Here is a 24,939-nt window from a genome sequence, read left to right on the forward strand (position 1 = left end):
CAGAAATGAACAACACGCATTTTTTGACAAAAGGGCGCTCTCATTAAATGTTTTTGGTATTGCTGTGCTGGTGGCGTACTGGATGTACGTGTTGTGTTGGTAGAGCAATTGTCCTCGTTTTTGTAGCACTTTTTGACAAAGTATGCTAATGTGCAATCACTCATTTTTCAATTAGTTGCACATTAGCACCTATTTCTATAGTGAACAAGTCAACCATACAGCATATAAAGTGACGCTAACTACTCAGATATTCTTACATGGCACAGTGTAACGTTGTTGCTTTAATTTGCTATGAAAGCGGTGCTGATAGACAATAAAAACGGGTTAAAAGCTGTGAGCTGTCTGGGGAAGTTAACCTTGGATTACTGAGCAACTGTTTCACGAGGTATCCACTCTAGCTTACCAAATTCCCAACCAGACTAACATTAATTATAATCTTTTAATAGTCATACGACAATCTGTGATATATATATATATATATATATATATATATATATATATATATATATATATATATATATATACAGGGTTATTACAAATGATTGAAGCGATTTCACAGCTCTACAATAACTTTATTATTTGAGATATTTTCACAATGCTTTGCACACACATACAAGAACTCCAAAAGTTTTTTTAGGCATTCACAAATGTTCTATATGTGCCCCTTTAGTGATTCGGCAGACATCAAGCCGATAATCAAGTTCCTCCCACACTCGGCGCAGCATGTCCCCATCAATGAGTTAGAAAGCATCGTTGATGCGAGCTCGCAGTTCTGGCACGTTTCTTGGTAGAGGAGGTTTAAACACTGAATTTTTCACATAACCCCACAGAAAGTAATCGCATGGGGTTAAGTCGGGAGAGCGTGGAGGCCATGACATGAATTGCTGATCATGATCTCCACCACGACCGATCCATCGGTTTTCCAATCTCCTGTTTAAGAAATGCCGAACATCATGAGGAAGTGCGGTGGAGCACCATCCTGTTGAAAGATGAAGTCGGCGCTGTCGGTCTCCAGTTGTGGCATGAGCCAATTTTCCAGCATGTCCAGATACACGTGTCCTGTAACGTTTTTTTCGTAGAAGAAAAAGGGGCCGTAAACTTTAAACAGTGAGATTGCACAAAACACGTTAACTTTTGGTGAATTGCGAATTTGCTGCACGAATGCGTGAGGATTCTCTTCCGCCCAGATTCGCACATTGTGTCTGTTCACTTCACCATTAACAAAAAATGTTGCTTCATCACTGAAAACAAGTTTCGCACTGAACGCATTCTCTTCCATGAGCTGTTGCAACCGCGCCGAAAATTCAACGCGTTTGTCTTTTCATCGAGTGTCAGGGCTTGTAGCAATTGTAAACGGTAAGGCTTCTGCTTTAGCCTTTTCCGTAAGATTTTCCAAACCGTCGGCTGTGGTGCGTTTAGCTCCCTGCTTGCTTTATTCGTCGACTTCCGCGGGCTACGCGTGAAACTTGCCCGCACGCGTTCAACCGTTTCTTCGCTCACTGCAGGCCGACCCGTTGATTTCCCCTTACAGAGGCATCCAGAAGCTTTAAACTGCGCATACCATCGCTGAATGGAGTTAGCATTTGGTGGATCTTTGTTGAACTTCGTCCTGAAGTGTCGTTGCACTGTTATGACTGACTGATGTGAGTGCATTTCAAGCACGACATACGCTTTCTCGGCTCCTGTCGCCATTTTGTCTCACTGCGTTCTCGAGCAGAAACCTGAAGTGCGGCTTCAGCCGAACAAAACTTTGAGTTTTTCTACGTATCTGTAGTGTGTCGTGACCATATGTCAATGAATGGAGCTACAGTGAATTTATGAAATCGCTTCAATCATTTGTAACAGCCCTATATATATATATATATATATATATATATATATATATATATATATATATATACAAGAGAATTTAAATAAAAAGAAATAAATCAGTTTATATTTGGAAATTTATTTTAACATTGATCATTGAAATTTCAGCATATTAAACTTGAGTCATAACTAAGCTGGTGCCTTATTTAGGATTGTGTAAATGTGAGTTTGTAATCTTACGGAACACATCAAATAGGGAGCCAAGATTGGGAGACTACATACAGCACTGCATTCATAAAATAACACACGAAGAACGTTTAAACATATGCAAGAGGAAATTAACCATAACCATCCGATTCAATTTTCCCCCCAAAGAAGTTACGTTCGCAGCGCAATCCTGTCCGTCATGTAATTACCACACACTGTTATACTAAATTCATACTAACTCTCTGTGAAATCTTCCCAAAAAGAATAGCTGAGGGCTACTTTGATGATTACACCACATGTTTCACGTGGTCAACTTGGTTTACACAAAGAGTGTAACTCCACAATAATTTTGATAATTAAAATAAATTACATCGAAACGCAATTTACAAAATAAAAACCTCGAACTGGTTACTAACGTCTTACTATTAACCTGATGGGCCAAACAATTGTATAAGTACGTGGTACTGGTCTCACAAAGTACACCCCACATGGGTTGAACATAAAGAAAAGTTGCTATATTGAAAAATATTGTCAAGACGAGACGTTATAATCTCACGCACATTCGCATTTAAGAGTGATGATCTTAGTCAGAGCTACGGATCATCCACACGTGGCTCCACTTTACTCACAAAGTAGTGACAAAGCAACTACCGGAATATATTTTGAACTTCACACTCGAATTACACTGCGTTGCAATTTAAGATAACATTAGATATTTTAGAGCTAAACCTGCAATAAAGGTGATTAAATTTTCAGTTAGGCTGAACATAAGAAATCCATTGTCCTACGGACTTAGCAGACACGCGCTTAGCCGGAGATCTTACCACTTCAGACGCTCACCGCGGACCGACTGACCTGGACCCTTCCTGAGGGTGGCTCACAAATACAAACGGAAGTGGCCAGAGGGGCAGCTTCCTATACCAACATGACAAGGGACGGACAGGAACATACTAAGGATAGAAACCTCTTTGCTTTTAGAAAGCGTTGGCCCTACTGTTCTCTAGCAGACAGGCTTGTCTGCTACCCTCAAGCATGCAACTAGAAATACATTTGCTCATTCATCCTCTCACACAGAAGGGAAGGGGAATGACAGTATCTTATCATATACAGTATATAAAAGAAAGCGGATGTAGGTTCCGTATGAGACTGTGTGACATCAATTACATATAAACTGTGTTTTAAAGTGTAGTAGTGTGACAGATCGTTCTTGTTTATGTGTAAAAGTAACACGTTCCACTACTCAGTCTCCTCCCAGATACTCAGAAACGCCACAGTAAATTTAGAAGAGGAATTTATGCCGTAAATGACAACAGATTTAAGAAATTAACATGAAAGGAATCCAACAGAGACCTTTCAACAGGACGTTGATACTGTACTAAAACAAGTGTAGTTCTCTCAAGACGGGCATAACGGCATAGAAATGGTCATTACATTACAATAAAGCTCCTTAACAGTATTTGCGGTCTCCTTCAACTATACTTAATTTAACAGAGTGACGAGCTGACTCTGACTCCCCACCACCTTTTCCCTCCCCCCCCCCCTCCCGCCCCCACACTCTCCACTACTTCGCTGTCCCCATCTCTTTTCCTCCACTCCTCGATCTTTCTTCCTGTGTATCCCTCTCTCCTTCCCCGATCTAAACCCTCCTTTCTCCCCCTCTTTCTTCTATCTATTTGTGTGTATGGGTTCGGTCGAGTAAAGGTATCACAACAGAGTGAAACAATTTTCAATCTATCTCTACTGCGCATGCGTAACTTCGCGATAGTTTCGGCCGACAGAACCGTTTGGGTTTAATTGAATGCATTTTTCGTGCTTTTCGTTGCTTGACCACCTGTAGCGCTAGTGGACCCCTTTGGCCTCTTCGCGTTGCTCAAATGTTTCTAATTTAAATAATGAAACAGTGCACCTGGTACGTACTTTTTTTCGCTCTTAGCACTACGCGTTTCGGGAATTTATTCTCATTGCCAAGTGGAAATATTTACATAAGTGTTTTGTGTGCTGTTTGTATGTATGCTGCGTCTCTCCTGTACAGTACTGTGTCGTCTTTTTGATGTTGTCAGGTACCGTACTGTGCTTCCTACATTATGCAGAAAAACAAACACGCAGTGTGAAGTTTCACAAACAGTATAAGTGATGGTTTGCGTTGTGCGGTTTTCCGTATAATAGAGGAGACACAGCATCTCATAACCCCAAAACAACTACGGTGCAAGACAGGCAACACAACACACAAAATACTAATGACAATGAGAAATTCTCGAAGCGTGTCGTGGTAAACAACAAAATATATAAGAGGCATTCAGGTGAAACCAGGTCACTAGTATAAAGTAACGGTAACGATTTTATTAACTCAAAAATGTAGTTATACACAGTACACATACTCAAAAATAGTCGCCAAAACTGCTAGCACATTTATCCCAATGCGACACTAGCCGGTCGATTCCATCCTTCAAGAAGTTAGTAGGCTGCTGTCGGATCCAGGCCTGGACCCAATCACACACTTCGTCATCCGTTGTGAATCGATGTCCGCAAATAGCTTGCTTTAGAGGTCCAAGCACATGAAAGTCACACGGTGAAAGGTCGGGACTGTACGGTGATGTTCCAGCGTTTCCCACCGAAACTGCTGCAATGTCGCCTTCATCGCATTGGCCGCAGGAGGATAACGCCATTGAGCTGGCCGGTGTGGCCGAGCGGTTCTAGGCGCTTCAGTCCGGAACCGCGCTGCTGCTACGGTCGCAGGTTCGAATCCTGCCTCGGGCACGGATGTGTGTGATGTCCTTAGATTAGTTAGGTTGAGTAGTTCTAAGTCTAGGGGACTGATGATCTAGTGCTTAGAGCCATTTGAACCATTTTTGACAACGCCATTGCACAACAACTGAGACTGTACTCGCCGTACACAGCCTGCATTCGCCGATACATTTCACGGCCTCCAACTCACTCCGACGCAAAAAATCGAATCTCTCTTCGTTGTTCCTGCTTACTCGCCTGACGCCGGCTACGAGCGCTTTTCGCTTGCTGTGTTACTAGGTAAGTAATTTAGCTAGTAATTAATTGTTTTTGCTGTATATTCTATAGCATTTACATGCATTAGTATCAGTTAAACTTGATAAATAGAAGGTTTCAGTTTTTATTTGCGTCTGAATAGGAAAAGCGAAGTTTCTGTTTAAGGACAGTTTCGCGTGTACGCAAACGTTTGTTTACATCCTTAACACGTTACATACCCGGCATTATCAATTAAGTCAGTACACAATACTCTGTATTTACGTTTATTAGTGTCATTTAGACTCGATATATTGAAGGTAGCAGTTTTTATACGTTTTATTAGGAAAAGTGTTTCTGACAGTGAATTCTAACTTCACTTGTATACGTTTGACTAACGCAACCTGCGAGCGTTAACAGTTAAGCAAACGTAAAATACGTGGTAAATTAATGTTACATTACAATATCTGAGTAAGTAAGTGTTATAATACAACTTCTGAGCCCTTCTTACATACGGTTTAGTTAGCAGAAATCTAAAACTCACCTCGCCGTCTGCTTAAATTCCTTTGCTTGTTGTGGGCTTTAGTGATCGTGTACTGTAAGCCCATCGGTTCATATAAAGTATAGTTCGTATTTGTGCCTTAGATTCTGAACTGTTATTGTTAGCTAAAGGTTTTGTTTTGTACCTGCATCTGTCAGTGTACAATACTCTGTATTTACGTTTATTAGTGTCATTTAGACTCGATACACTGAAGGTAGCTGTTTTTATAGATTTTTAGGTCATTTTCGCGTGTACATAAACATTTGTTCACATTATAAATACGAGGGATAATCAGTAACTGTAGCTTACCGTAAGTTACTGTTTAATTCTTTAATAATATTCACTAAATAGCCCCTAGTAGTTTACTGTAGATTGCCCCTAGCAGGAAGATAAGCACCAGATCTAGCTTCTACCATACATTTTTATTGTTTTTCATTGTTGAGTGTCCTTTCTGCCCAGATCTAGCTTCTACCATACGCTTCTATTGTTTTTCATTGTTGAGTGTCCTTTCAAACGGTTCAAATGGCTCTGAGCACTATGGGACTTAACTTCTGAGGACATCAGTCCCCTAGAACTTAGAACTACTTAAATCTAACGAACCTAAGGACACACACACAGCTATGCCCGAGGCAGGATTCGAACCTGCAACCGTAGCGGTCGCGCGGTTCCAGACTGTAGCGCCTAGAACCGCTCGGCCACCACGGCCGGCTGAGTGTCCTTTCTGCCAACTAGAGTGTAGCTGTTGTGTGGCAGTAGGTTTCCAAGTTTCTTATAGTAAATCACATATTAGCTAGATGGGCAGGGAGTGTGTCTGTTGTGTGCGGATGCAGGAGGAGTTGGCCACAGTCCAAACGCAGCTGGAAGCTTTGTTGGCCACAGTCGACAGGCTCCAGACTGACACCTTGAGGTGCTGTGTGATGGGCTACCTGGGTCAGCCTCTGCTGTACCAGGTGTGCGGGGGGGGGGGGGGGGGCGTGTCCGGGATGTGGAAGAGGCTCTTCGAGCGTGCAGCCAGCAGCCAGCTGCACATGTCGGCAGCAACGATGCTGGGTGGAGCGCAGGATGTATTGCACCAGGATGTATTAAATTTTCGCAAGGCTGAGATGTACCGTTCCTTTTAAAGGTTAGCAGCTACCTAGTACTTTACTTTCTTCCTTCAACGAGAGTGTTACGAGACTGAATACATCAATCTATGCGCATGGGCGCGCTGGTCTCTTTGGAGCAGGGTTATTAAACACTTTGGAAGCAGTCAGAAGATTTTCCTCTTATAAGTTGAAACTAATTGTAACGATCCACTTGCAACCGTCCATTGGCCGTCACTCGGAAGAGCTTCCAGCCAGTCACAAACGACGGAACTGGGAGAACGCCTGCGCCGAACGCATTCCCGGGGTTCCAACGGTTGCAACCGTATCTCGAACGTGGGTGTGTCTGGAGTGTGGGGAGGTGTCTGCGAGTCGACGACAAAGAGATTGACAATGTATAATATGTGAATTTGAGGACGAAGCGAACAGCGCTTGTGGTGTAGACAGGATGCCTTCCCGAACTACAGCTACAACTAACGTACACCACGATTAAAGATTCAATTTCCAGTCTAGCAGTGCAGTTAGTGTACTGCGCTTTACGTGGCCTCTGTGTGCTTTTCTTGTATTAGTTACTAATTTCTGTAGTCCATAGTGTTAACGCATTTAGTAGGAAATAAACATTACCCGGGCGTGTTTCTGCACTGCTTCGCCACTGATTCAAAAGTCGCGCTGTGGAAGGGTCGCTATAAACTTGTGTAACTGCCTGTAGCTGCTCCTTGTAACAGAGATGGGTAGATAGCGCAGGGATTCGCCGGCTGTTCATCGCTTTACACACATACTACACTGCCTGTGCTTTGTTTTCGTACGCCACACGCAGAAGAGACAGAACAGAGCGCTTCAGAGAGAACCACAGTACACACTTGGTTAACGGAGCGTCACAAACTCGTTCACAAAAACACAACAGTTGCGGGGCCGCGAGCGACCGTCAGGCTGCCCGGCGGCGCAGCGCGCTGACCCCTGACGGCTAAGCAGCAATCTGCGGGCCATTATTCCACAAACACGGAGAGGCGGCTGGCTCTCGCTACCATCGCGCGGGCGCATGCATAATGAATGACACGCTGCGAGTTTTCATTCCGCGAGCACGCGGGGGCGTCCGGGGGTGGGGGCGGGAGGCGCGCCGCCTATTTGTCAGCCGGAATCCCGCGCGCGCGAATTATCTGCGGCACGCGCGTAACTCACGTGTTTACATCGCGCTGCGGCTCCGCTAAGGAATGTCCCGGCGCGCAGTGCGGGTCGCGCTTGAAAGGGAAGCAGCGCAACCAAATCGGCCGAGATCAGAAATGCGGGTAATGTGAGGGAAACACTGCACTGCGATCGGATCGCCTACTATCGCAGCTGCGGCCAAGCGAAAACATTCATTACCATGAACGACTCCCACTATAAAGTAATCAGAGCATTTCGTCCTAAATACACAAACAGAAACGGAAAGTGCTGCATTACGAAGCACCAGTCCAGTATTTATCACACTGTGTGAAAATGTTCGTCACACAACGTGTATTAAATGATTAAACCTTTACTCTGTTTCGGACTGATGTCCAACGTCATCACCTGTATGAGCTGTAAGCTTTGCGAACAGGAATGAATACATTCGTTGTGTGCAAAGAAGTAAACGGCCTCCGAATGTTGTCTATAGAAATTTCTTGTCATGCCTGAAACACATGCTGTGCCACTTCCCGAAGATTGGTGACCGGAGGTTGGTATCAAAGTATATATCTGCTCATCGCAGTCCAGATATGCTTTATGAGTGGCTCTATGATTGGGCAAGTTAGTCAAGAACTTGACATGCCTCAAAGCGTTTGTGGTGTGAACTGCAGTGTAAGATCTTGCATCATCTTTGCTGGTGATCGGGGCTCAATTCGAAGTGGTACTCATTACCGAAGACAATTCCACTCCAGTCAAAGAATTTTCAGGCCGGAGCCGAGTCTGGACTCTGGAGACACCCCTGATAGCGATGGGATTCCAACCTGACTGTCACCCGGCCCAAGGACCAACAGTGATGGTCTGGACAGCCATTTCTTCTCATAGTAGAACCACTTTGGTTGTCATCCGCGGCCTCATTACAATACAGCTGTAGGTCGACAATATTCTACATTTTCCCTTGAAGGCAAGCCATCCTGTGCTTACATTTCAGCAAGATAATGCCTGTCCGCACACGCCGAGAGTTCCTACTGCTTGTCTTCGTCCTTGCCAAACCCTCCCATGGCCAGCAAAATCGCCGGTTCTCTCTCCGAGTGCAAACGTTTGGAGCGTTGTGGACAAGATGCCCCAACCATCTCGGAACACTGTCGATCTAACGCGCCAGTTGGAACGAATTTGGCACATTATCTCTGAGGAGGACATCCAGCAACTCTGCCAAGCCAAATAACTGCTTGCGTAATAGTCAGATGTAGGCCAACATGTGAAACTCTTTCTCTTGAATAAATGATCCTGTTTTCCTGAAACGGTAATCATTTGTTTGTCTCGACATGTACATCACATCTATCGAGTTCCGCTCCATTCAGTTAATTCCTTCGTGGTGTGTCGTTCCTTTTTTCCCTTAAAGTGTTTTTTATTCAGTTTCAGGGAGAATCACAAAAAGTGTTTTGTTTTTAGACATGAAATTAGTAGATGAAATTGGGCTATAAATGATAGGTTTCCAAGTAAATAACAATAATTTCGTGTGACTCAACGGCCTGGCGCAAGACTTTCAATTGGACGCTAAACAAGCGACTTGCGCGTCCCTAATATATACCAGTAACTCCTACTGGGAGAAGGGAGATCTGAAATTTAACGTGAAATCCAAACCGCGGGACGTTACTGACGATAAAGGTTAGGTTAAAACCAGACTGAAAAATCCGTGGGCCGACCGGGATTAGATAACGTGAATTCTCTGTTTCCATATATGCTCTTTACCGCTAGAACACCAAAGGCCGGACTATTTTCCAAGAAATCAGTCATTACAGCCAGATTTAACATCCGTATTACGCAAATCTTGCTCTTCCTAGATATACACGTTATCAATTTCCCCTGCAGATTACCAAAATAGATCGGTTACATCTGATGCTGATTGCAAGAACTCTTGGATAATGTGAGGACACTTTAAGGCACATGCACATGTTTTCAGGCGTGCGTTTTGGTTGTACAAATCGGGGAGGAATGCGGTATCGGTTAGAGCTCCAACACTAGGACTTCTTACACTTACCCTGTACTGATTCTCAGGAAGTTGAACAATCTCCATTCCAGTGATCTATCTAGCGGCGGTAGCCCGCCGTTCGCTTATTTATTGATTTCTCTAATTCCCTATGGAACGCATAGACTCCATAAAAAATAGTTATTAGCTCGTCACGTTCACAACAGTGAGCGTGATGGCGCATTGTTAAAACAGTGGACTAGCATTTCAGGAGGAACGGGATTCAAATCCAAGTCTGGCCATCTTCATTAGTTATCCATGGTTTCCCTCCAGAATTTTCTTTCTCATCCATGACCAATCCGAGCCATTTCTCTATCCTTAATGACGCCATCGTTGTTGGGACGTTAACCGTTGCCTCCTTTTTTCCCCGCAGCATGTTCCGGTCAGTAGATTTTCTCTGCATCATCCAAAGTCTGCATCATTTCCTCCACCGTTGAGTGTTAAAACCAAGTCCCTGTTTCTGTACATACTGCCGATCGGAGTGACCGAGCGGTTCTAGGCGCTACAGTCTGGAACCGCGCGACCGCTACGGTCGCAGGTTCGAATCCTGCCTCGGGCATGGATGTGTGTGATGTCGTTAGGTTAGTTAGGTGTAAGTAGTTCTAAGTTCTAGGGGACTGATGACCACAGCAGTTAAAGTCCCATAGTGCTTAGAGCCATTTTCTGTACATACTAGTTTTCTTGCTCCCGGGTGTTTTGAATACAGTTACGCTTTACATACTAAAATTTTGGACTCTAGTTGGCAATTTTCCAAAGATTATTACAGTATTTTACGTTCCACCAATAAAATCATAGTATGGTCCAGAAGGTGTGAATCATTAGGTAACAGAATATTTGTTGTACAGTTTAGTGGATAATAGTTACTTTTATTCTTTATTTTAAGGTGTGAATCATTAGGTAACAGAATATTTGTTGTACAGTTTAGTGGATAATAGTTACTTTTATTCTTTATTTATTTATCAGAAAGCACATTGGTGCAAGACTACTGGCCGTGGTATTCAAAGCTAAGAAGGAAATTGTATTGGTTTTATGTAAAAGAATTTAACTTTTATAATGTAATGGATATTATTGTTACTTTATTTAGAACGTGAAAGTGGTCAAGCTTTATTTAAATATGTTAAAATGTAAAATAATGTAGCATAAGCTGTAACCAATCAGATGGACGGCTTCCGGAAAGGGCACTACACTAGTCAGTTGAACAAGTGTGTTCGGCGCTCGTGAAGCGCGGCCGGGGACGGGCAGAGGGACAGTGCTGGTGGAGACGCGAAAGCGGGCGGTCGGTCTTTAGGTAGCTAGGAAGTGAAACGACTTAGAAAATTTCGCGTTATGTGGTATCGCGGGACTTGGTCTCTGAACGGTGAGCAGCCTCGCGACTGGGGTGAACTCTAACTTTTCGCGTAGATGACTTGTATTTTGCGATGAGATTGTGAATGATCGAACTGCGTCAATGGATATGCGCTCGAGTGTAATAGTAATTATAAATACGACCACTTTCGCTATTGGTTTGCTTTCTGAACAAACATTATTCTAACCATATCGCAACTGTGTGGGCTACATCATTTATGGGTGGTTAATTTAGCAATCGATATTATTATTACTGTTATTATATGCTATATTAACTTTGTATTTCACAAACTTGCCATCACACAGACAATTCAACCAAAGGGTCACAAGTGTCTAATTTAGGGTGTGTAATGCGACACGTGCGGTTCAAGCCCTAGACGAGTTTGAGCCAAGACATTCGAAGAAGAGGAACCGCATGTGAGCCCGAACATCTTTGGGATGTTAGCTCGCAAAGAGCGACATGACTCTTCAATTGATGGGCATGCTAGAGACGCTGCCCAACATATTTGTGTAAAACTTCGTCGGATTTTCACTGTTGTTTCCATTTCGCGCACGATCGGACCTTACTTTCCGAATAGCCCTCGTACAGTCTGTCATCTAAAAAGTCGACAGCAGTAATTACTTTTCGAAAACCTCGTGTATTGCTCCAGGCTGTCGTGTTCGTCGACTAGGTATTATTGCAATCAGCAAATAAAGCGACCTGTCTTAAGCTGACCTTTGTTTGTTCCGCAGGTGTACCAGGTGTCTTACGTGATTGTGAAGGCGGCCATCTCGCCGCGGCCGGCCAGCTGGATCCTGGAGCGTTCTCTGGACGGCGAGACGTTCCTGCCGTGGCAGTACTACGCGCAGACGGACGACGAGTGCTGGAGCCGCTACGGCATACCGCCAACCCCCGGCCGACCCACCTACCGCTCCGACTCGGAGGTCATCTGCACCTCCTACTTCTCAAAGCTGAACCCTCTGGAGGGCGGAGAGGTAAGGCCGCTCAGCTTGCATTGCATTCTCGGACCTACTAAGAGGCCAAAGACTGTATGAGACCTATATCTGTGGAGAAAGCTTTATGTCTGTCAAGAATCTCTCCTTCAAACTCCAGATGCTGACCGTAAGCCCGAGGCAACAGAATTTGGGGTACGTCCACTACATGGATATTTGCTTCCAGATCTTAAAGAATCTTTTTTCGCTCCACAAACAGCCTGAAGGTAACATCTCAGAGTTTCAGACTTACACGAGGGTTGAGTGAAAAGTAATGCTCCACCTTCGTAACTCTTCAACAGTCGGCAGCATTGGTATGCGGCAGGCACTGACTTGTTCCGTAGCCTCTTCTCTACAGCTCCGGTTGGCGGGAAGCCGTAGCATTGAACGGTTGTGTTGTTACAGTGTAAAGTAAGTAACCCTGCGCAGACGATGGGTCCATACGATTTAAGCAACGTGCAGTCATTGAATTCTTGACAGCAGGAGGTGTCACCCCAAAGGAGATTAATTAGGGAATGAAAGCAGTTTATGGTGATTGTGTTGATGTGAGTACTGTGCGTCGTTGAGCGAGTAAAGCTTCTGACCTGTGTGACAAACAAAGAGTTGGACAGCAACCACCGAGTTTCACAAGCAAAATGTTGACAGATTGATTCAGGACGATAGTCGTATCACTCAGGGAGAATGTGCAAGCAGAATCGTCATTTGACAAGAACGTGTGGGTCACATTATTGCTTTGCTTGGCTATCGGAAGATCTGTGCACGGTGGGTATCCTGGATGCTGACTCCTGAAATGAAAGCGAACAGGAACTCCTCTCGCGTTACCAGAATGAAGGTGACGCCTTTCTCATTCAATTGTGACAGGAGACGAAACGTGGGTACACCATTACGACCCGGACGAATACGTCAGTCTATGAAATATCGACACAAAGACTCGCCCTCCCCCCCCACCAAAAAAAAAAAAGAAATTCAGGACGCAGCCCTCAGCTGGAAAAGTCACGACCACAGTATTCTGGGATGCAGATGGTGATATCCATGTTGATTTCCTTGATCGTGGAAAAACAATAAATTCAGAGCGTTTCACATAACAACGCTGCGAACTCTGAAACGACGGCTAACAAGGGTCCGAAAGGAAAAGGGAAATGTTTTCCTACAGCATGACAATGCCAATCCACACACTTCACGTGCCACCACAGCGGAACTTCACAGACTGAATCTCACCACCGTACGGCATCCTCCATGCAGTCCAGATTTAGCACCATCTAACTTCCATCTGTTCCCGATAATGAAAGACGATCTGCGGGGACATCATTATGCTTCTGATGAAGACGCTGAGAGAACTGTGAGACTGTGGTTGCGGAAACAGAGTGTCGACTTCTTCCGTGATGGGTTCAAATGGCTCTGAGCACTATGGGACTTAACATGTATAGTCATCAGTCCCCCAGAACTTAGAACTACTTAAACATAACTAATCTAGGACACAACACACATCTAGGCCCGAGGCAGGATTCGAACCAGCGACCTAGCGGTCGCGCGGTACCACACTGAAGCGCCTAGAACCGCTCGGCCACACCGGACGGCGTGACAGCTTCAGAAAATTTGTTCATCGTTGGTAGAGGTGAATACAATTGGCTTGTGATTATGTGGAAAAATGAATATTGGTAATTAAAGATCACATTATAAGGATTATTTCTGCGTTTGATGTATTAAAATATTCCCACCCAAACCCAATTAACGAAGGTGGAGGCATCACTTTTCATTCAATCCTCGTATTTTAGGGTTCCCAGTTAGAAATTATTTCTGACTGCACATCATCAAATAACAACGTACCACCTAACTGCAAATAAATTTGATAGAGTCAGAAAATGCTCAGCAAACTGCATTCGCAATTTCGAAGGACAAAGATATTTCTATAGATGGTGGACATCTTGTTGTGGCGCTATCCTAATGATTCCCAAACTTTTTGAGTCCGTTACCCTTTAGTCTAATTAGATATTAGTTACTACCCCCGCCTCCCTCTACCATTACCAAAAGTAGGGCCTAATTAAACGTTAGGATGAAAAGATCTTGCTTTGAACACTTTCATTTGTAAAATGACGAATGCTAAAGAATATTTAGTGTCTGTAGGTGTTTTATTAAGCCTCGGGCTATTGAATCAATGTGACAGTTGGTACTCAATGTGACAGTTGGTACTGCTGATTAAGCAATTTTCATTACACCGCGAGTGCTACCTAAAATTGCGCCTCAAAAAAAAAGCTAACTATCCACAGTGGTGTTAGACACTTGTTACAAAACATGCTTCCTCAGCGCCATTCCTCTACATGGCGGCACTTGCCTCATATGCACCCTGCAACCTCATTTAAAATCAACCACGTTAAAATGTCTACATTATATTTAGGCATACTGTATGTGAATCATCTAACTGTTGGACTCCTTGCTTCTGAACTCGCAGAAACAGGAAGACTTCTCGCTGACAATGATTTGTATCTTGGCACTGCCACTAATAATATCAATAATAATAATAATAATAATAATAATAACAAGTACAACAAATACTAGAACAAAATAATGTGCAATCAGAAGAAGAAGAAAATACAGTAATGGACTCAAACATCCCAGAGCAAAAAAACAAAGAACAACACGCATCAATTAAACAATCAGAGGAAAACGAAATCTTAAGACAGCCACCAGAACAAGCACAAATAGAACACGAAGTGACACACATGTTAGATATAGAAGAAAAATTTCAGCTGACATATATAGAATACAAAGACACAAATAAGGACATTAGACCATTCTTGCATAGACCACCAAATAACCCACAAGTCGAAACAACAATAAAAACTATCAACACAATCATACACAACAACTATGGAAGAGTTACAACTACTGGTTTATATAGGCGCACTCACTACACTAAATATACAGACTAGACAGAGATCAGAACCAACCCACACACAGAAGAAACCCACACAACCAGCATGGCAACACAGGCTACAGATCAGAATAGAAAAACTGAGAAAAGACATCGGACAGCTAACACAATTTATAAGAAATGAAATGTCAGAAAAAAACGAGAAAGGTTAGGTAAAATCTCACAACAAGAAGCGACAGAGTAATTAGATGAAAAGAAGCAGAAATTACAAGCATTGGCCAAACGACTTAGAAGATACAAAAAAAGTGAAAATAGAAGGAAACAAAACCAAAACATTCAACACAAACCAAAAGAAAATTTATCAGACAATAGATAACACACACGTTAAAATCGACAATCCTCAAACATAACAGACATGGAACACTTCTGGAGCAACGTATGGTCAAACCAGGTACAACATAACAGGCATGCACGGTGGATACAAGCAGAAACAGACACATACAGGATGATACAACAAATGCCTGAAGTGATAATTTTGCAACATGAAGTCACCCAAGCAATTAATTCTACTCACAACTGGAAAGCCCCTGGAAAAGATAAAATAGCAAATTTCTGGCTAAAGAAGTTCATCTCAACACATTCACATCTAACTAAATTTTTTAACAGTTACATTACAGACCCATACACATTCCCTGATACACTTACACATGGAATAACTTATCTGAAACCTAAAGATCAAGCAGACACAGCAAACCCAGCTAAATATCGCCCCATAACATGCCTGCCAACAATATACAAAATATTAACTTCAGTCATTACACAGAAATTAATGACACATACAACACAGAACAAAATTATAAATGAAGAACAAAAAGGCTGTTGCAAAGGAGCACGAGGATGTAAAGAGCAACTGATAATAGATGCAGTGGTGACATATCAAGCTAAAACTAAACAAAGGTCGCTACACTACGCATACATTGATTACCAAAAAGCTTTTGATGTGTACCCCACTCATGGTTACTACAAATATTGGAAATATACAAAGTAGATCCTAAATTGATACCGCTCTTAAACATAGTAATGAAAAATTGGAGGACCACACTTAATATCCAAACAAATTCAAATAATATCCCATCACAGCCAATACAGATTAAGCGTGGAATATACCAAGGAGACTCATTAAGTCCTTTCTGGTTCTGCCTTGCTCTGAACCCACTATTCAACATGCTAGATAATACAAATTATGGTTACAATATTACTGGAACATACCAACACAAAATCACACATTTGCTATACATGGATGATCTAGAACTACTGGCAGCAACAAATCAACAACTCAACCAATTACTAAAGATAACAGAAGTATTCAGCAATGATATAAATATGGCTTTTGGAACAGACAAATGTGAGAAAAATAGCATAGTCAAGGGAAAACACACTAAACAAGAAGATTACATATTGGATAACCACAGCGACTGCACAGAAGCGATGGAAAAAACAGATGCCTATAAATATCTAGGATACAGACAAAAAATAGGAATAGATAATAAAAATATTAAAGAAGAACTAAAAGAAAAATATAGACAAAGACTAACAAAAATACTGAAAACAGAATTGACAGCAAGAAACAAGACAAAAGCTATAAATATTTATGCTATACCAATATTGACCTGCTCATTTGGAGTAGTGAAATGGAGTAACACAGGCCTAGAAGCACTCAATACACTTACACGATCACAATGCCACAAATATAGAATACATCACATACATTCAGCAACAGGAAGGAGGAAGGGGATTTATCGACATAAAAAACCTACATTATGGACAGGTAGACAATTTAAGAAAATTCTTTATAGAACGAGCAGAAACTAGCAAAATACACAAAGCAATCACTCATATAAATACATCGGCTACACCATTGCAATTTCATAACCACTTCTACAACCCCTTAGATCACATAACATCAACAGATACGAAGAAAGTAAATTGGCAAAAGAAAACACTACATGGCAAGCACCCGTATCATCTAACACAGCCACACATTGATCAAGACGCATCCAACACATGGCTAAGAAAAGGCAATATATACAGTGAGACGGAAGGATTAATGATTCCAATACAGGATCAAACAGTAAACACCAGATATTACAGCAAGCATATTATTAAATATCCCAATACCACAACAGATAAATGCAGACTTTGTAAACAACAAATAGAGACAGTAGATCACATCACAAGCGGATGTACAATACTAGCAAATACAGAATACCCCAGTAGACACGACAATGTAGCAAAAATAATACATCAACAGCTTGCCATACAACATGAACTTATAAAACAACACGTTCCCACATACATGTATGCACCACAAAATGTCCTGGAGAATGATGAATACAAATTATACTGGAACAGAACCATTATAACAGTCAAAACAACACCACATAACAAACCTGACATCATACTCACCAATAAAAAGAGGAAGTTAACACAACTAATCGAAAAATCCATACCCAATACAACAAATATACAAAAGAAAACAGGAGAAAAATTTGTAAAATACGTCCAACTGGCTGAGGAAGTCAAGGACATGTGGTACCAGGATAAAGTTGACATTATACCGATTATACTATCAACTACAGGAGTCATACCACACAATATCCACCAGTACATCAACGTAATACAGCTACATCCAAATGTACATATACAACTACAGAAATCTGTAATTATTGATACATGTTCAATTACCCGAAAGTTCCTAAATGTAATGTAACATATACTGTACAGTTAAAAGGAAGTCACGCTTGATCAAGGTCCTAGTCACTTTCCATTTTTATCCAGACCTAAGGTCTGAGAAAGGAAAGAAGATAATAATAATAATAATAATAATAATAATAACGTTACAGTGTAGGCCCCCCAGCAGCGTAGTAACCACTACACAGTTACTGTTGTGTTGTGCAGTCAGTTAGTTCTTTGATGTTGCGAGCTGAATATCGAAGAAACTTCTATTCTATTGTGGGAACTATTTACAATCCGGAAAAGACATTTCCATGAGATATTTATCCAAGTGCGACTTATATGTGTCAGGTATACTGTGACGGATGCCCGGTACAAAATGCAAAATACGTTTGTAGCGGCTAGACGATGTAAGGAAGATGTTGTTCATACAATCGGTTCACAAGCTGTAACATCCATCACATTGTGTCACGCGTTAATGCTAGCATTTGAAAAAAAAATACTGTTCAGTTGTGTATTGAGTATTATAGTCTTACTAATGATTATAGTAACGATCTTTTAAAAACAATGTAGTTTCATGACCCGAATGCAGTTGAGGTTTTGAGAACCATAAGGACCTAAGCACATCATCGTCGATTGTGAGACTATAGCATTTATTCATGCTTCTGATATCTGTTGATATTACGGTGAATCCGGTTTATCTGTGCTGCAGGCCCATGTCGTATATATGAACAATCACGAAAAGCTGTATGACTGGTTTCCCTGATATTCAAGTAAATGTAGGCTCAACGACGATGTGCTTTAGGCCCTTATAGTTCTCAGTGCCTTAACTCAGCCCTCTTGTTTTTACACCCCCCCCCCCCCCCCCCAAAAAAAAAAAAAATTAAATTAAATTAAATTTTGCCCTCGAAGGGTAATTAGCCCCATGTTGGGAACCACTGTTTTAGCCTATGGACCGAACGCTTTTATCAAGAGTCCAACGAACCTTGCCTACACAACTCCAGTCAGGGAATACCTTCGTAGAAATCGTGCCTCCTTCTGATCTAAAGTCTGCAGGTCCTTGAAATGTCTTAACTGGGAGCTTTTTCAGGATCTAGGCACTGGAATGACGATATATAAAACAATATCATTGTGATGCAAGCGATTTTATTTCATTCATTCAAAAAATCAAAGCAATAAATATCAGTTGCAAATTCTTCACAGTTACAGTCACTCAGATTTAAAAGACCACAAAAAATGCGGCTTTACGTTACAGTTTTCCAATCATCAAGGCGAATTCTGTTAATTAGAGCTGATATAACTTTCTCCCGTGGGTCAAACTTTAATGTTATCATTTGCGCTTAACGTTGTGCATTAAACACTTTCATCGAGAAATTAGAACTCTATGGTGTTGAAACGGCCTGTATCAACGAAAACTGATCGCATACAGCATGCTCGCTTTAATACTAACACATCAACAAACAGTTATGGATAAAAATTCAATCAAACCGAAAACGTATTCGTATCATCGTTGTTTTACAAATTATATACAAATGAAACCAATTAAATACGGAGAATAATTATTTAGCGTGGAGAAGTTGCGTTAGTAAGCCATCCTGTTGGTGATGTTCGCATTATAATTAACACAATAAATACATACTCCATGCGGGCATGCGATACATCCGCTACCTCACACGTTGGTCTAGCAATGTCCGCCATTAAAACTCCTAGATACCGTTCTAAGTAAAGTGGTTGCGCTGAAGCCAGTCTATCACAGACCGTGTGTGGGATGTCGGATGGGTTCTGGACCCCTTATTTGTTTCGAAGGACCGGGACTGATTGAAGCCCATACCTTCTGTCTGAGATGTGGGGATTGGAATGATGGGTTTGGAGTGCGTCATGAGTGGTGTTGCATGATAAAGTGGTAGGATGATAAGGGATGTGTTTGATAATGAATTGAGTAGTGTTTCATGATTGAATGTTAGTCGGATTGTTTGTTTTTTAGACGTGAAATTGGCGCGTGAGCGTCATTTTCGGGTATTTTGCTGTGGGGTTGTCGGGAATGATTCCTAAGCTTCTGATGGTTGGATGATTAGAAATGGAGGCTGAGGCAAAGAATTTTTCTGATTTTGTTTTGATGAGTTGGGAGATGGGCTCGATGTTTACCAAGAGGTACAGGTGTCTGTTTGGCAAATAGCGGGACGCATTTAGTGCCAAGCGCAAGAATCTATTTTGCACTGCTTGAACTTTTTTGATGTTCTTGTTTGAAGCCAGTGACCAGAGTTCTGAACCGTATAGTATGGATGGTAGCACTACTGACTTGTATAGTTTTAACTTGGTATTTACTGATAGTCCTTCTCCTTTGAGGAGGGGGTATAATGTACATATGTGCTGTGACCCTCTGTTACAGATTTGGGTGACATGTTCGCTGAATGTCAGTCTTTTGTCAAATGTTATGCCTAAGTATTTTACATGATCATTCCATTCTAAGTTTACGTTGTTAAATCTAATGGCTATGTTTGGGCTCATTCTCCTGTGGGTATCACAGACCGTTTCATCCGCATTTCGATAAGTGTCGTTACTGATCATAGAGTAAGGACTCTGTTTCCCGTGAAGACGACCTGGAAGGTATATTCAGAGTCGAGCGACCATTGGGACGCAATGTTAAAAGAGTTCGTTAAAAATATTATATTTTCTTCTGAAGAAATAGGCAGATTTAACAAGCAAACGAAGTTATGAAAATCTGTGGGGATTTGAATGACTAACTGGAAATGAAAACCGGATGGCTGAATTTCGAAAGTAGTAAAGAACCAAGTAATTGTTCGAGAGTATAACCCATACTTTCTAGAAGTTTTTACTTACCCTTATTCCTTCTGGAGGGGTTTTTATTACCTTCTCTACTTTTGAACACTGTCAATCATCGACGTTTTATTTTACCACAAGAAATCCTAACAAAAATAACGAGTTTTTTTGTAGCTTTTTACTGCGCCACTACTTTCGAACTCCTAACACCCATGTTCTGCTACGAAAACAACAAAATACAGCACTTCAATTGGAGGTTGGTTCTGCCGGTGACGTATAAGACGATCTGGCATCACAACTGATCACATTTTGCAGTCTGTCGAGAAAATCTGAAGTGTCTCGCTGCGTTGGTAGTCCTCGGGTATGCTCCAAAACATCAAATTTCACAGTCAAAGAAACCTGTCACGTTCACGACACGACTGCTTTATCTGCTTTCCTTCTTGGAACCGTCGACGCTGAGACATTTTGCTATGGAAAAACTATTCTTCTGATTCGCTCTTTAAAAGCTCTCACTTTCGATGTAAGGTTTGATGTTTCGTCTGTCTCTCTTCCCCTGTGAACGCTATGATGACAAAATAAGTGCCACCACATGTACACTAACAGAAAATCTGACGTTAATTGTTTAGCTTGCCTTTCTAAACCCATCCATTAGTTTGGGATCTGACTACATACCAACTTTATCGAAGCATAAATAACCCACACGCAGGATGCCACACAGCTCAGTTGAATACCTAGCTTACGTAGAACTGACATTGAAACTATAGTGGTCTGTCTCATTCTAACACCTTACGAAACCAAGTCCGCAACAATAAACCGTCAACACGTAAATAATAAGCAGTCGAAGTAGAATGCGAATCATGAGCGCAGTTATAACAGTAGAGACGTACAATTCCGAGTTCTAGCAGAGATCAGGCAAGTAGACACGAAAACTAAACTCTTTGCTTTAGCTGAGGCAGCCAACTTCTTAAGCACGTACAGTATTCATTGGACGTTCACTCACGACGAGCCGAAGGCAGCGCTGGTATGAAGATTTCGATTCTCTGTGGTGGGCATATGAAGTACGGGTTGTCTGGCCAGGATACCGAGTCAGAAACAGCAGAATGTCCCTACTGGGTAATGAGTCGCGTGATTCTCTTGCCCTCCCCCTTCACCCCTTCGATTAAGCCATATACACACCAAAGCACACGCAAGCTAAGCGGGTAAAACTGTGCTTCACACTACGAAACAAGACTTCTCCACTCGTAGCTTTTGGGAAGACAGCTTTTCCAATCTTCATCCGATCATGGAAATATAGGTGTTCAACAGTTTTCCTAAATCACTTAGCGTAAATGCCGAGGTGATTCCTTCCCTAACCTATTAAAATCTGACCTTGTGCTCCATCTCTAATGAAGTCCTCGTCTACGAGATGTAAGACCCCAAGCTATATTCCTTTCTTTCTTCTGCTCCCAAATAGCACTCCTGTTAAAAGTAAGCTTTTTCCAGTGGAAAAGACTCGCAAGCACGATGAGGGTGCGAAGCTGTTTACCCTGCGTCAGATCTATGGAAGTGAAACTCAATTCAGAACAATCATCATTGCCTTCAAGATTAGCTTAGTCTGTGTCAGAAGCACTTTCCGCTCCACAGGTCCCAGTGGGAACATTCTCAAGGATGCACAACAAGTCGGAAAATCAGAATGAGCCCTACATGTTTGCAGTGAAGAAAGATGTGCTAATGTACCTTATGCAAATCCAAAACGGTGCTCATGGATGTGGAATAAATCAAAAAGTCTTATATTTTCATTTAAAGGGTAATAACGGAAGTGTCACAAAATATGTAACTGTATCATGAACTGATGTGCGTTTAACAGTTCTTAGGGTGTTGTAGCCACGCAGCATCAGAGAGAAAAATCGGTTTACAAAACTCATTCACATTCATCGCATTACAGTGCTGAAGACGTGAAAATATTTTACGTAGTAATCAGATTATTTGATATACACATCAGTCGCGTCTCGTAAGAAATTCGTCACTGGAACAGAAGTTGGCTATCAATAAATTCTTTACACTCTTCTTAAACTGAACTTTATTAGTAGTTAAACTTGTCATGGTTCCTTGCAAGTTTATTGAAAATGTAGGTTCCTGGTTAACGGACATCTTTCTGGAGCAAAGTAAGTGACTTTAAATCTTTGTGATGAAGATTATTCCTGTTTCTAATTCTAATGTTGATCTCATGAATTGAGCTATTGATCTGTAAAAGGGATTACTAACAAATTTCATGAAGAAATATAGTGGGAAATAGTGGTTAGCATTTCCTTCAAGAGGCTTCTGCAGGACCTTTTTGAGTTCACATCATATATAATTCGTATTACACGTTTTGAAACTTGGAAAACTTTAGTTTGGCTTGATATGTTACCCAAAAAAATAACCCTGTACGACCATATGGAATTAAACTAAGCGAAATGTGATACCACATATGTCTGGCAACTTCCGCATTGCAGGTAAAGATTTGTTTAGATGCTTCTGCAGTTGTGTGGTTTACTCCTCCCAGTTGCATTTATTATAAACTTGTAATCCCAAGAATTTAACAGGGCCGACCTCTTCTATCGGCTTCTTCTCATACTTTTGGCACATACTGCTGGAAAAACCTCTTACAAGCCGTGAACTGCATATAATGTGCTTCTTCAAAGTTTAGTGACAAAGAATTGGGTAGTAATAATTTATTACCATCTATGGAAATTTGGTAGTAATAATTTATTAGCATCTATGGAAATTTCATTAATAAATATTTCTATAACTGTACTTTAACCATCATTAATTGGAATATTTGTATAATCTGCAAGCAAATTAAACTTGGCATTTGATGAGTTTGCTGATGAAAGGTCATTGATAAACACAAGAAAAAGTAAGGACCCTAATATGGATCAGAAAACAATATCAGATCAGGGAATAACGGACATGATGGCGCGAACCAAGTGAAAAAGGCGAACGGAGCGCCAAAGATTAGATTCTTTCCGTTTACAGTGATGTCGGAGTAACTGCTCCGTAAGACTGAACTTACAGCATGCGGCAGGTAACGGTGGGGTTTGCAGATCCACACGTCGCTGGTGAGCGGCCGGCCGGGCGCCAGCGAGTGGAGCGCGGAGCTGCGCGACTTCACGCTGGCGCGCTACGTGCGGCTGCGCCTGCAGAAGGTGCACGCGCTCGGCGAGGAGCCGGTGTCGGCCGCCGCGGCCAGGCCCGACGCCTCCCTCACCCGCCGCCTCTTCTACTCCATCAAGGACATCAGCATCGGCGGACAGTGCGTCTGCTCCGGGCACGCCAGCCGCTGTCTGCAGGCCGGCCACGACGGGGTAAGGCGAACCCGTTCACACCAACTGGACATACGAGGTTCTGTAACCGGCCACATTTATTATATTATGATTTAAACGTCGCCTTTCAGGGGATTATACCTCCATCATCAGGAGGATTTTTGTGAATTAATAAAGAAAGTGGGTAAGAGCCTCTCGTACCGGCTGGTATAGATTCAAAAAATTAATGGTTCAAATGGCTCTGAGCAGGTATGGGACTTGACATCTATGGTCATCAGTCCCCTAGAACTTAGAACTACTTAAACCTAACTAACCTAAGGACATCACACACATCCGTGCCCGAGGCAGGATTCGAACCTGCGACCGTAGCAGTCGCGCGGTTTTGGACTGAAGCGCCTAGAACCGCTCGGCCACAGCGGCTGGCTAAGGCGCCTTGCCACAATTCTCCCGTCGGCCTTTCGAGTTCTCCCTCGGCAATGGGTGTGTGTGTTGTCCGTAGCATAAGTTAGATTAAGTAGTGTGTAAGCCAAGGGGCCGATGCCCTCAGCAGTTTGGTCCCATAGGAACTTACAACAAATTTCCAATTTTTTCAGTAACGCGTTGGTCCACCTGTGGTCCTTATGCAAGTAGTTATTCGGCATGGCACTGATTAACTGACTTGTTGGATGCCCTCCCGAGGGGTACTGTGCCAGATTCTGTCCAATTGGCGCGCTAGATCGTCGAAATCCCCAGGTGGCTGGAGGATCTTGCCAATTCTCAATTGGGGAGCGATCCGGCTACCTTGCTGGGCAAGGCAGGGTTTGGCAAGCACTAAGACAAGCTGTAGGAAATCTCGCCGTGTGCGGGCGGGCACTATCTAGATGAAATGTAACTCGGGAGTGGCTGTCGATGAAGGGCAACAAAAAGGGGCGCACAACGTCGTCGACATACCGCTGTGGTGTAAGGGTGTCGCGGATGGCAACAACGGGGTCCTGCTGTGAAACGAAGACACCACAAGCCATCACTTCTGGTTGTCGGGCCATATGGCGGAGGACAGTTAGGTTTGTATACCAGCGCTGTTTGGGGAGTCTCCAGACGCGTCTTCGGCCTCGAATATCATTGAATGTGTACAACTGTCTTTTGTGATGAGTCCTGCTTCGAACTGAGCCCTGATGACCCGCCAAGACGTG

At 42.4% G+C, this 24,939-nt stretch overlaps 1 protein-coding gene across 1 annotated transcript in view; it reads left to right on the forward strand.

Moving 5' to 3' along the window:
• Nucleotides 1-24,939, forward strand: part of LOC124615580 (laminin subunit alpha-1-like) — a 1,154,169-nt gene that overhangs the window by 483,689 nt on the left and 645,541 nt on the right. The window contains exons 3-4 of the mRNA XM_047143565.1: nt 11,861-12,103; nt 23,552-23,812. Of these exons, the coding sequence (XP_046999521.1) occupies nt 11,861-12,103; nt 23,552-23,812 (504 nt within the window). The remainder of the gene's footprint in view (nt 1-11,860; nt 12,104-23,551; nt 23,813-24,939) is intronic.

This window comes from Schistocerca americana, chromosome 5 (assembly GCF_021461395.2).
Source record: "Schistocerca americana isolate TAMUIC-IGC-003095 chromosome 5, iqSchAmer2.1, whole genome shotgun sequence".
Classification (NCBI taxonomy): Eukaryota; Metazoa; Arthropoda; class Insecta; order Orthoptera; family Acrididae; genus Schistocerca; species Schistocerca americana.